The sequence below is a fragment of the Erythrolamprus reginae genome, chromosome 11, assembly GCF_031021105.1.
Source record: "Erythrolamprus reginae isolate rEryReg1 chromosome 11, rEryReg1.hap1, whole genome shotgun sequence".
NCBI classification, from domain to species: Eukaryota; Metazoa; Chordata; class Lepidosauria; order Squamata; family Dipsadidae; genus Erythrolamprus; species Erythrolamprus reginae.
Genome location: NC_091960.1, coordinates 12642282 through 12654692, shown reverse-complemented (window position 1 = coordinate 12654692; position 12411 = coordinate 12642282). Strand labels below are relative to the sequence as shown.

The window sequence follows — 12411 nt, the reverse complement described above, 5'->3', positions numbered from 1 at the left end:
ATTATGACTTAGTACAATGTATGGACCTCTCCTATGCTTTTAGTCTTTCCTTGCCTTTAACCACATTAAGCCCAGGGGAAGTGACAGCCCTATGTCACTTTTTAAATCCAAATGGTTTTTAAACACCTGTGTCAAGTTTATGCCACAAGTCTTCCTACTTACCTGAATGGACTTTATAGTGTCAGGGATTGGGTTTACAGCAGCTTTTATCCCCCACCACTCTAATTTGATCTTCTTTAAAATCAATCTCCATTGTCATTTTTTAAATCCCCCCAATTAAAAGTCGGGCATGAACACTGTGCCCTAGTCCAGATAATTTGCAATTAAACCACTGAAACAGGGAAGTCCTTGTTTCCTTTGGTTTCCCTACTTTTTCTAACTGGAATGAACAGTGATTTTTTTTTTTTGCAATGACCATCTTTTCTTGGGTGGGGTAGGTTAAAATTCAAGAAAGTTAAAAATCTACAGAACCGAGAAATCATCTCCTTCCCCTTGTGCACTTGCACACAATATATATTGTTGCAGTTCTTTGTTTCAGCTTGTAAAATATTTGTTTAAAACACAGCACAAGAACCGTATTTGCAGTTACAACTACACTCCCTGTGGCAGCTAGCATTGCAGTTCATTGGTACCAAGATGATCACATAAGAGGCAAGTTGCAGAAGATTAAAAACTATTTCATTCCTTTTTAAATGGTGTGCATTTTTGAAGAATATAGATGGATGAATGACAAAGGTGTGAAAATGTGAACTCCATGGTGGGGAGGGAGAGACAACAGGTAGGCAAGCAAGAACACAGAATCCTTTGAGGCTCATTTCTAAACATTTATCATTTAAGGAGGGCTTGCTAGCTAACAATACATTCCCAAGTTTAGCTTAAATTCTAACTACGTCAGCTCAGAATCAACGTCCCAAACTGCAGGGCGTATATGCAACTTTGGTGATGCTCGTTGCCGAGTGGCAGTGCCTGAGGGTTCGGTTTCCAGCAGAAAGTTCTTCGCACAAGTTATCAATGAGCGCCAATTTAATTTTTTTTTAAATCCACTGTGAAACTGTTCTCGAGTACGGCTGTGACTCTTCTTCTCAATCGTACTGCCTACCACTATTGATGTTTCCACTGCCCTCCTCCCTAACTGGCTGTCTATGCCACTCCACCTCTGCAGTAATATGTCTTTCAAACTTCTTCAAGTAGCAGCAACCTTTGCAAGGTTATGTACTTTGTTGTAAATAACACAACAAAGCCTTGCAGCCTTGAGAAAAATTAATACCATAAACCTGTGTCGATTGCAAAAGTCTGCTTTCTATTTCAGCTTTCTCTAGGTGGCAATGGACGCTACAGGGAAAACTGCAGCGTCCTCACTCCGACCGATCGGAAACCTAATGAGCTGCCTTCCTTACTTCACCAGGCCCGTTTGCACTTTTAAAGCTAGCCTTTATGGCAGATTCTCAGGAAACTGGATCCTAATATCAAATGTCAAGCTACAACGTACCTGTGTGTTATGTGTAATGACAGCTAAGCACAAGGCTAAATATTAACACCGAGTGTGAAACCTGTAGCTCTCCGGATATTGCTAAATTAGAACTGTCATTTATCTCTGGACATAATGGCTGAAAGCCCCATGGGATGGGAACGTCACAAGTTTCTTAACCCTGATCCACTGGAATGAGTTTCTAGACTAAAAAAGGCTGTGCGCCATAGACAAAAGCCACATTCAACCACTTGGTATTTCCACTGAGGCATCACCTTTGGTCTGACTTTAGCCAGGCCTGGAACGATGTGTCCTGCACTAGAGAACAAAGAGGAGAGACCCTCTCGTTCCAGAGCAATCTGCTGGTGCTACAATACTAACACAAAACATCTCTAACTCTGGTCAGACACTAGCACTTTTCTTGACTGCATAGTATGATAGCACTAAGCACCTGGTGAGTAACAAGAAGCAAGTGGAAAGTGGAGATCTGCTCTCCAGGAGACCTTTGGCCTTGGTGCATCGGTTTCTTGCCTATCCAACAGGGGAAGGGAGGGAATGGGAGGGGGAGGGGGGGAATACCCATATGAAGTTAATATATTGGTGCATGCTTGGGTGCTAAGGTTAAGGACCAATCTCAAGTGACAATGAATAGTGATATCGGGTCACATCCCTCATTCTCTGCACAGCTTCCAAACTTCCTATTCAAGAAAGCAGAATCAGACGACTGTGCAAAGATGCAAGAGCTCAAGTAAGGCAGAGTTAACAGTTCACAGCCATGGTCCAGCTCAGGTCCCACTTTGCCACCTTTCCTAAGGTAGCCTGGCACGTGTGGTTCCACCCAAGGATGTCGGAGCACAGACCTAGGCACTATCCCCTGGCATACACATAACAAGAGGCAGGTCCAAGATGGCTGCGCATGAGTCAGCATAAACATTCGCTGGTTGGGGCAACCCTTTTATTTCCAAGCAGGGAGGGAGTTTTAGCAGCAATTCCCATGGGACCACACAGGCCACCAAGCCCATCAGTCCATGTAGTGCACAGGAGTCTGTCTGTCCGTCCAAGCACAGGATGTTGAAATCTCTCGCACCAGGGAAGGGAATGGCTGGCAGGCCACATGTCGCTGAGTGAATCAAGAGGGGCTGTGGCCAGGAAGGGCCGCACGTCAGAGAAAGCACGGACTGAAAAGGGGGAAGGCAGCATCCAGTTTGCAAGGGCGGCCGGATGCTGGCTCCACATGCTTCCCCCTCTCAAATCCCCCCTCCCGCCCTCGTTCCCACCCCGTAATGCTTACCACTGGCAGCAGGGTCCTGGGTCGTAACAGGACCTGGTCTCCAGGCTGGCCGTAGCCAGGCAACCTGACCCACCCCACCCCAAGTCCTGGCCCACTCAGGTTCTCGCATGTGGAGAAGTGCTCTATGGGCACTAGTTCCCTGCCCTACAGTTAGTCCCGGCCCGTCCAGGCTCTGGTGCAACAAAGGAGTGCTCTCGCTGGGCACCGGCTCCTAGCCTGCCGGGCCAGTCCATCATCAGGAGCTGGCAGCTGTGCCCTGGGGCACGCAGACGCCCATCAGTGCAGTCTCGTCAGTGTCTCGGTGCCCACGGCCACGAAGCGGGTAGTTGAGGCCAAGTCCCTCAGGGCGCGAGCCGCCAGCAGTCCTAGTCCGGAAGGCCGAGGCGCCCAAGTGCAAGCCGGAGGAGCCCAGCCCAGTGGGGTTGCAGTCCAGATGGCGAGGGCCCAGAGACACCTCCATGGCCTCCGGGAGTGGAGGAGATAGCGGGAGTGGAGGGCGCTGGTACGGAGGGTGCCCGCTCGGGGGGAAACATGGCATGGCCTGACTAGGTGTGGGCTTATGAGGTAAGATGTGAGGAATACCCTCGTTGTCACCGCTGGCCCAGAGACGCATCTGCTGCTGAGGAAGCGCCTGCAAGAGAAAACATAAGAACGTAAGGAGAGCCAGGCTGAATCGGGCCAAAGCCCATCGAGTCCAGCATTCTGTGTCCCGCAGTGGCCCACCAATTGTCCATGGGGATCTTGAGCAGAAAGAGAAGGCAAGACCCTCCCTTTCCCCTGACCCCCAACAAATGGTACCCAAGGGAACCCTGCTGCCTCAACCAACATAGAGGCAGCACTTGGACATCTGTTTCAATAACCACCTATGACAGTGATGGTGAACCTTTTTTTCCTCCGGTGCTGAAAAAGCATGGGCATGCGCTATTGCATATGAGCGAGTGCCCACATTCATAATTCAATGCCTCGGGAGGGTGAAAACAACTTCCCACACCCCCTGGAAGCTGAAAACAGCTTGTTTGCCAACTTCTGGTGGGCCCAGTAGGCTCGTGTTTCACCCTCCCCATACTTCAGAGGTTTCCCTAGAGCTGGGGAAGGGTAAAAATGCCCTCTCCCATCCCCCCCGGAGGCTTTCTGGAAGCCAAAAACGCCCTCCCAGAGCCTCTGTGCAAGCCAAAATTCTGCAGACCAGCACACACCTACATGTTGGAGCTAAGCTAAGGCAACAATTCAAGTGCCAGCAAATATGGCTCCGTGTGACACCTGTGGCATAGGTTCGCCATCACTGACCTATGATACACTTGGCATCTATGAAAAGAGGGATCGTTGCAGAATGGATGGACACAGGAAGGAGGTAGCATTGTGACTAGAGTTTCAGAGAAGACTTGCTGTCCTAAACGGCCAGGGCTTGACATCCAACATACCTGGGGACTCTGCATCTCACAGTCAGCATGCACTGTGCCCATGTTGCTGTAGTAACGATTGCTGTAGCGGTAACCACGGTTGTCATTGGAAGAACCACTGGAACCACCTGCGCGAAGACAGGACAGTGGAGAACAGAATACTCACCAGTATGAACTCTCTGAGCTGAAGATGGAACAAGAGCACTGGGAACATAAGGAGGGGAGGGGGGCTGAAAAGAAGGGGAGGGGAAGGGAATGGGAGGTACATACCCGAACTGGACACAGAACTGGTGGTGCTGGTGGAGTGGCTATGCTCTGTTCCCAGGCTTGGTGAGGTGCTGGCACTCGTATTGGTGCCCTCGTCAGCAGTTTTCTTGAAAAAGTTATGCTGCAGGGCGTAGAAGGGGGTGATGCGGCTACGGGGCTCATAGTCCAGCATGCGCAGCACTAAATCCTTGAACTTCAGGTAGTCGGAAGGCGAGTGGCCCTGCTCTCCTGCACGGCGTCCGCCTGGACCCCCGCTCTCGACCCCTAATACTTCGTGCAGCCGCCGTGTCCCTGGAACCTTGTAGTCCTAAAAGATATCAAGCAGCGGGGAAATGAATGGGAAGCTGGAGAGAATATGCAAGATTCGTTACTGTACAGAATCACATCTTTTGCTGTGGGCTTCCACCAGAAATAATGTCCTTGTCTCCTTCAAGCAGAAGGCTTAACATGGCCCTAAAAGGCAACACGAAGAACAGCATGAGGGCGATTCCTCAGCTTAGCATTTTTGAAGTTCTTCCCCACACTCCCTTTTCCGTGCAAGAAGAGCAGAAAGAGAGCAGAGAAAAGAGGATTTAATCAGCAACTGTCCATGTATTTTCTTCCCCTTATTTTAGATGCTGCTCTACAGGAAACAGGCCAGAATGAAGAATTTAATCATGAGGGCCCTTCTCTTCAGTGTTCGCCTTTAACAGAGTATATTAGAGCAGACTTACAAACGTTATCCCCCCCATCCTCACTTCAGATGCATTCTAGGGCACTGATCTAACATAGCAGGTAGACCTTTCCTGCAGCTGTCTCCATTTCCTTGAAAAGCAGCAGAAACCTGAAGTCAGAAGAAACCCGCCAAGATCCAAGAGTTGTGCAGAGTGATTACCTTCCTGCCATCTTTGCCCCGCCGGAGGACCCAGCCCCCCTCGGGCATCTTCTCAAAGTATTTCCGAGCCTTGGGAGCCTGCTCCAACATGTGAGGTGGTGGCAGTCCCAGCACCTCCACAATCCGGCTCATTTGATCCGCCTGCAAGAGAAGGGGGGGTGTCACAGGGTCAGGGGCAGCAGGGGACAGCCACAACTTGGCAGAACTTCTCTCTCCTCTACCCCCCCAATATGAATTTCTGATCACCTTATTTCTTCAATGACCTTTGGGATCCATCCACATGCTGACTGACTTACAAAACTGGACTTCAAGGTATTCAGACACATCCAGTAGTTTTTGACTCAAAACAACTGAGGTTTCCCTAAGCCAGTGTTTCCCAACCTTGGCAACTTAAAGATATTTGGACTTCAACTCCCAGAATTCCCCAGCCAGCGAATGCTGGCTGGGGAATTCTGGGAGTTGAAGTCCAGATATCTTCAAGTTGCCAAGGTTGGGAAACACTGCCCTAAGTCAGTGATGGCGAATCTATGGCACAGGTGCCACAGGTGGCACGCGGAGCCTTATCTACTGGCACACAAGCCATTGCCCTAACTCAGCTCCAATGTGCATGTGTGTGATTTTTGCTGATTTTTTGGCTCATACAGAGGCTCTGGGAGGATGTTTTTGGCTTCCAGAGAGCCTCCAGGGGGATGGGGAGGTCATTTTTATCCTTCCCTGCCTCCAGGAAAGCCTTTGGAGCCTGGGGAAGGCTATTGGGCCCATCAAAAGTTGGGAAACAGGCCATTTCCAGCCTTCAGAGGGCCTCCAGGGGTGGGGCAAGCTGTTTTCGTGCTCCCCAGGCATTGAATTATGGATGTGGGCACTCGTACGATAGTGCGCATGCACGCTCTTTCAGCACCCGATGAAAAAAAGGTTCACCATCACTACCCTAAGCTCTCTGACTAGGGACTGGTGGCCCCCCCGACACAGTTCCAATTCCAGTTGCTGTGAGCTAATGTAAAGACCACTTTACCTCATTGGCACCACTGAAGAGGGGCTCTCCTGTATGCATCTCCACCAGAATACAGCCTAAGGACCACATGTCGATCGCCAGGTCGTAAGGCATGCCTAGCAGCACTTCGGGCGAGCGGTAAAATCGGCTCTGGATGTACTGATAGATCTGTAAGGCCAAAGATAAAGAGAGGCTCATACGTCTGTGCCGAGAGTATCGGAAAGTCTAGGCAGATGGGATTCCTCTCTGTGGTTCCCTTGTCAAATGGTGAGCGAATCAAGCCAACTCTCAACTAGGCCAGGTCAAAATGCTGAAGGCCTGAGAACGAGGGGACTTTTTCAAGCTCAAACAGTGCCTAGGTGAGCCGAGGGAAAGGCGTGGGGTCAGGCCCTGGGAGATAGAGTTTCAGGGGGCAGGTTAGCACTTACCCGCTGGCCCAACTGGCAGGAGCTGCCAAAGTCCACGATTTTAATGGCACTGCGCTTGGGGTTGCAGAGCAGGATGTTTTCGGGCTTGAGATCACAGTGGATGATGCTGAGTTCAGGGGTTGCCAGGAAGAGCAGCGCAGTGCACAGCTGCTGAGCAAACTTGCGAGTGAGATTGAGAGAGACGCCACGGAAGTTGGTGTTACGAAGCAGGTCATAGAGGTTGTAGGACAGCAACTCAAACACCAGGCACAAATGGCTCCGGAACATGAAATGACGCTTCAAGTGCACTGGGGATGGAAAGACAGCAAAGTGGTATGACAACACTGGCAGCCTGCTACAACTCTCCGTTGTCGCTTTGACAGTATCCCACCAAAAGAACCTGGTTCATAAAGCACTTGTGCTCAGTATGTAAATAAATACCATCTCACTGACAAATTTCTCTCTAGAGTAGGGGGTCCCCAAAGTCCCAGGCTACACACCGCGGTACCTGTCCGTGGCCTGTTAGGAACCAGGTTGCACAGTTAGAGGTGAGTGTTCAGTGAGTGAGCAAAGCTTTGTCTGTACAGTGATATCTTGTCTTACAAACTTAATTGGTTCCGGGACGAGGTTCTTAAGGTGAAAAGTTTGTAAGACGAAACAATGTTTCCCATAGGAATCAATGGAAAAGCGATTAATGCGTGCAAGCCCAAAATTCACCCCTTTCGCTGGCAAAGGAAGTCCGGAGGTGGGGTTTCCCAGCGAGGTGAGCATCAGTGAAATCGCAGCATCGCAAAAACACCGAAGTCCTCGAAACCCCACCTCCGGACCTCTGTGTTTTTGTGATGCTGCAATTTCACTGAGGCTCCCCTTGCTGGGAAACCCCACCTCCGGACTTCCTTTGCCAGCGAAGCGCTCGTTTTTGTGCTGCTGGGGTTCCCCTCCTGGGGTTCCCCTCCTGGGCTTCCCCTGCAGCATCACAAAAACAAGGAAGTCCAGAGGTGGGGTTTCCCATGGAGGGGAGCCTGAGGGGAATCCCAGCAGTGCAAAAACGGGTGCTTCGCTGGCAACGGAAGTCCGGGGGCGGGGCATCCCAGCGGTGGCGGTGGGTTTGTAAGGTGAAAATAGTTTGTACGGAGAAGCAAAAAAATCTTAAACCCCAGGTTTGTATCTCAAAAAGTTTGTATGACAAGGCGTTTGTAAGACGAGGTATCACTGTATTTGCAACTGTTCTGCAGCGCTACCATTACAGCCTCAGCCCCATCTCAAATCATCAGGCGTTAAGTCTCACAGGAGCGCGAATCATACTGTAAATTGTGCATGCAATTTACTAAGTTGCATTCTCCTCCTCCCTCCACCTCCATCCGTGGAAAAATTATCTTCCACAAAATGGGTCCCCAGTGCCAAAAGGTTGGGGACTGCTGCTCTAGGGTATCCTGCCAATGAAACCCTGTCTTATCAAAAGGTATCCTGTTGGCTGCTTCTCTCCATCCTGTCTTCAATTAACTCCTCCAATGCATGGAAACTTCTCATCAATCTCCTGTCCGGGCTACATCTTATTTAATGTTCTCAACCAATTCCAGAACCTCTCCCTCCTTTTAAGAGACTCTATTCCCACAAACTCTCACCAATGTAGTATTTCATCTCAGTGTCATGCTGGTTCATGAGCTCCAGCAGCCGCAGTTCAATCTGAGCCTGACTCAGAAATGCTTTCTTGTTCTTGATAATCTTGATGGCTACCCATTCCTGAGCCTGTTGATCGTAGGCTTTCACTACCTACAGGGCAGAAAAAAACATCATGAAATTACCTTGTATTCAGCAGATTATTATTTATTACTTCGGTATATGCCACCATTTCTGAAGACCCCAAGCAGCTTACAAGTAACAGCATAAAATTAAAGCACAATCAATCAGTATCAGAATGAAAAGGCCTTGGTGTGCCATCATTTGGGCAGCAGAATCTTCAGGGATCCCCAAACCCGATTCCTGGAGCAATATTTCTCAACCCCAGCAACTTTAATATGGGTGGGACTTGAACTCCCAGAATTCTCCAACCACCTAGGATTCACTGGCACTAACTCATATAACCATGCAAAATGAGGCCTCTATCAAATTAGATGACCCTGCCTAAGTTGTATCTAACTAAGTGAAGTAGGCAGATTTGATCATGAATGCTACATGAAGCCCCAACAGACAATCCAGCTTGGTTTTCCCTAATAGGACTACTGCTGGACGGTTGTCCATGGATTCAGTAACAGTAGAGAATATCTTTCACTGCTCTTATGGTCTCAACAAAGGCACGAACCTGAGGCTTTCCCTATGCTCAGTTACATATTTTTTTCTTTTCACACCAGTTGCTCTACTTCTCTTAAATCATGTAATCTCCCAGAGCTTCTTAGAGTTCCAATATGGTCTTTTTAAGTTAATGGCCAGAGATGGATCACTCAGAAGCAATCCTGTCCACCTCTGCACTGTGTCCTTTTTCCCGAGTTTAGCAAATACTCAGTGAGACTGTCCATTGGAAACCAACAAAAATCATTAGGCACTTGGGGTGGAAACAAGTCGTTCCTCAAATAAGTGTGGGGAGCCAACCAATTCCATAGTAACCAGAGAGGGATCCTACCCTTAAGAATGTGTCTTAATGCTCCAAAACAAAAGCCAAATTAAAAAAAAATTGAACATGTAGTCATTCATATATATTGGGGCCACAATCCTGGTATAGTCCACGAATGTCATGATGGCCATGAATTCCGAAACTGTATTCCCATTTCCTAATGAAGGAAAACTGAACTTCCAGTACCAACAAGCTTTGGTAGGAATAAAACTGGCGATAGGGAGTCCAATACAGTGTCAATATCACTAGCTTGTCACCACGATCTAAAACCACAATTCCACCATGTGCCATGTTAGCAGTTAACTCTTATGGAAAACTAACAATGGAAGTAACTGCTCAATAGAGGAAAACAGTCAGTCAGCCAACAACAATACTCTTTGGGAATGGGAAAAGGAGCTTAGAACGAAGTGGAAATACAATTCCCAGTTACTTACAGGAGACAGGATCTACAGCCTCACAGAGACAATGGCTAGTCCACATAATAAAGTAGCGTTTCCTCACATGTGCAATTTCAAGCAGAAGGCTTACACACCCTCCTTTGGAATGCAAAATGGCTTTATGCAGTCTTCAAACTATGTGCTCCACCACTGGCCAATGGCTTTCTTTTTTTCTGAAGATAATTTGCTGCTATGTCTAGACTGTCTTCCATCTGTTAGAAGACACTATCTGCTGCAAAGGAGGGTTTCCAGCCCATGTCCACATTGTGAATGAGTACAGCCCCATATATGGTTATAAATCAGATGCAAAATTATTTTAGATAATCAAATCAGATACGAAATTATTTGCTACCCCGCATCCTCTGACCTGTCCAAAGGATCCTTTGCCAATAAGGGAGTCTATCTCATAACGTTCTAGCCAGCGCTCGCCATTGCGGACAATGTAATCATAGTTGTCATCATCATAGCCTTCGTTGTGCACTTTCCGTTCCTTTTTGGTACTTGTGTCCTCAGGTGCCACCTGCAAAGCTCGCCGTTTCTTCTTAGCATAATAGACCTGTCAATTATAGCATGGATCAGGGTGTAACTAAAAACGAACCAACCACCCAAGCAAAAAGAAAATGTGTGCATGCGCGTGCGTGCACACTCACACAGGCACATGTTGTGCCCCTTTAAAAAATGAAACTTATTTTTTCTCAGGGCGACAACGAAAGTCTCAGATTGTCTACTGAAAGAACGTGGAATGGTATTATCAACATATAAAGTGAAATAAAAATGAGGCTGGTATTTATGACGTTACTGTTCCTCCTCCTTCCGTATTTTAAGCAAAGCTGCCTTCAAAAGAACTTACCTCATTGATATGCTTGTATGTTTTGATGAGGTCCACCGAGAGCTTGCGCAGTGGGGCTGTGGCAGAGTCCCGAAATGTAAGTGGGATCCTTCTCTGCAGAATGGCCAAATCTGGCATGATCTATGGAAGAGAAATAAGGAAAAGACAACGGTTATATATAATGTAGACATAATTTCAATGTTACTAGGGGGGGGAAATAGAGTCACAAAGAAAACAGTTGCAGCAGTGATGTTAAGATGACTGTATTTTTATTTTGGCATATAGAGCCCGTCACCAAATTTGAGCTTTCTTTAAGGAGCTTGTCCAACAGTTTGCTGTCACTTGGAGGTTGTGGCTGATACTGTAGAAGCCACTTACCTTCTCTTAAAATTTCTATCCATATTCCATGGTTTACAGACTGAACTAAGGCCTGGATTCTAATAGCAGGAGTTAAAAACCAGGGCTTCAAAACTGCAATGCATGCATGCAGATTTTGGTTGGAATAGCTACCGGTGGAAAGCAGGAAAACAGCTTAACAGTTTCACTGCATGCTTTTTGAAGATGAGCTGAATGGCAGAGTCAGGATTTTCCAGGGATCTACCTGCTGATGCTCAGCCATGGTCTGGATGCTGGAGAAGGGAGCATGGCTGTGCTGGCTCGACATGATTGTCTCAGTAGGAAGAGAGCGGCCCAGAGAGGCAACCTGGCTGCAGGGAGGCAGCTGGCATTGTGGGGTGCTGCTGCCACCTAGAGGACAAAAAAAAGAGTCTTGATGAAATCTATTGCAAAACATGGTTGTACTGCCCCAAAATAACATTATGCCTTGACCGCAAAATGAACTCCAGTTTAAGAAAAGAGTAAGGTATCTCCATTACAATTTAGAGTGAAGATGTGGCCCAGAAATCCAGTTCTATTCCTAGCCTGTCTGTAGGAAAGGAGAGCAGACAACAGATCTAATTTCCTAAAATACTCAGAATGACAACAGCAGTAGTACATCAAATTATGGTCTGTATTTCACTATTAAATATATTCCTTTAATAATACTGTAAACCACAAAGTGATGGTCAAACGCATACAGATCACTATGTTAATGCTCAAATTTCCTAGCATTTACTTTATTTGCTAGACTTCTCTTTATACTTGCCAAATAAGAAATCCACTGAATTTATACACACAGTTACGAAGTATTGCAATAAGAAATAAATGGCATGCATTTCCTAATATTCTTCAGACTTAGTGCTTGTGGAAGTATCTACGAGTCTACGGAGAGGGGCGGCATACAAATCTAATAAATAAATAAATAATAAATAAATAAAATACTGAACAACACCAAATGGAAAACTGAGGGACAAATACCAGATGAATGAAATATTGGCACAGAGATTTAAAACCACGGAAAAAGGAGAAGAGAAAGAAAATCTCCCAGAACACTTTTAGTCCCTCATTCAGTACATGTAAATTCTCAAGGGTTCACTCTCAAACTTTCAATTGTTGAGCAATGCAGGATGCCAGGTCTGGTGTTAAGACTCTGTCCACTAAGATTTGGGTTCAAACTCCGTGCTCAGTCCTGAAGGTTACTGGGTGACCTTCAGAACAATAACTATCATTCAGTTAATCCTCCTAGAGCAGAATGGGGAACTATGGCCTCTTTATGACTTGTGGACTTCAACTCCCAGAATTCCTGAGCCAGCTATGCTGGCTTTAAGTTAAAAGTCCGCAAGTCATAAAATAGGCGTTGATTGCTTACCTGAACGCCTCTTCTCGTACGGTGAGTGGGTACAGCAGTCACATGGGTTGCTCCTGTCCAATCCGTTGGAACTGAGCCTAGTATTAAAA

General features: G+C 47.2%; 1 protein-coding gene across 1 annotated transcript in view; it reads right to left on the bottom strand.

Moving 5' to 3' along the window:
- Window positions 1-2409: 2409 nt before the first annotated feature.
- Window positions 2410-12411, bottom strand: part of LOC139174002 (dual specificity tyrosine-phosphorylation-regulated kinase 1B-like) — a 37185-nt gene continuing 27183 nt past the window's right edge. The window contains exons 2-11 of the mRNA XM_070764003.1: window positions 11177-11322; window positions 10597-10716; window positions 10114-10302; window positions 8324-8471; window positions 6720-7006; window positions 6313-6459; window positions 5301-5441; window positions 4430-4733; window positions 4181-4287; window positions 2410-3390 (exon numbers count right to left, since the gene is read on the bottom strand). Of these exons, the coding sequence (XP_070620104.1) occupies window positions 2995-3390; window positions 4181-4287; window positions 4430-4733; window positions 5301-5441; window positions 6313-6459; window positions 6720-7006; window positions 8324-8471; window positions 10114-10302; window positions 10597-10716; window positions 11177-11239 (1902 nt within the window). The 5' untranslated portion in view covers window positions 11240-11322 and the 3' untranslated portion in view covers window positions 2410-2994. The remainder of the gene's footprint in view (window positions 3391-4180; window positions 4288-4429; window positions 4734-5300; window positions 5442-6312; window positions 6460-6719; window positions 7007-8323; window positions 8472-10113; window positions 10303-10596; window positions 10717-11176; window positions 11323-12411) is intronic.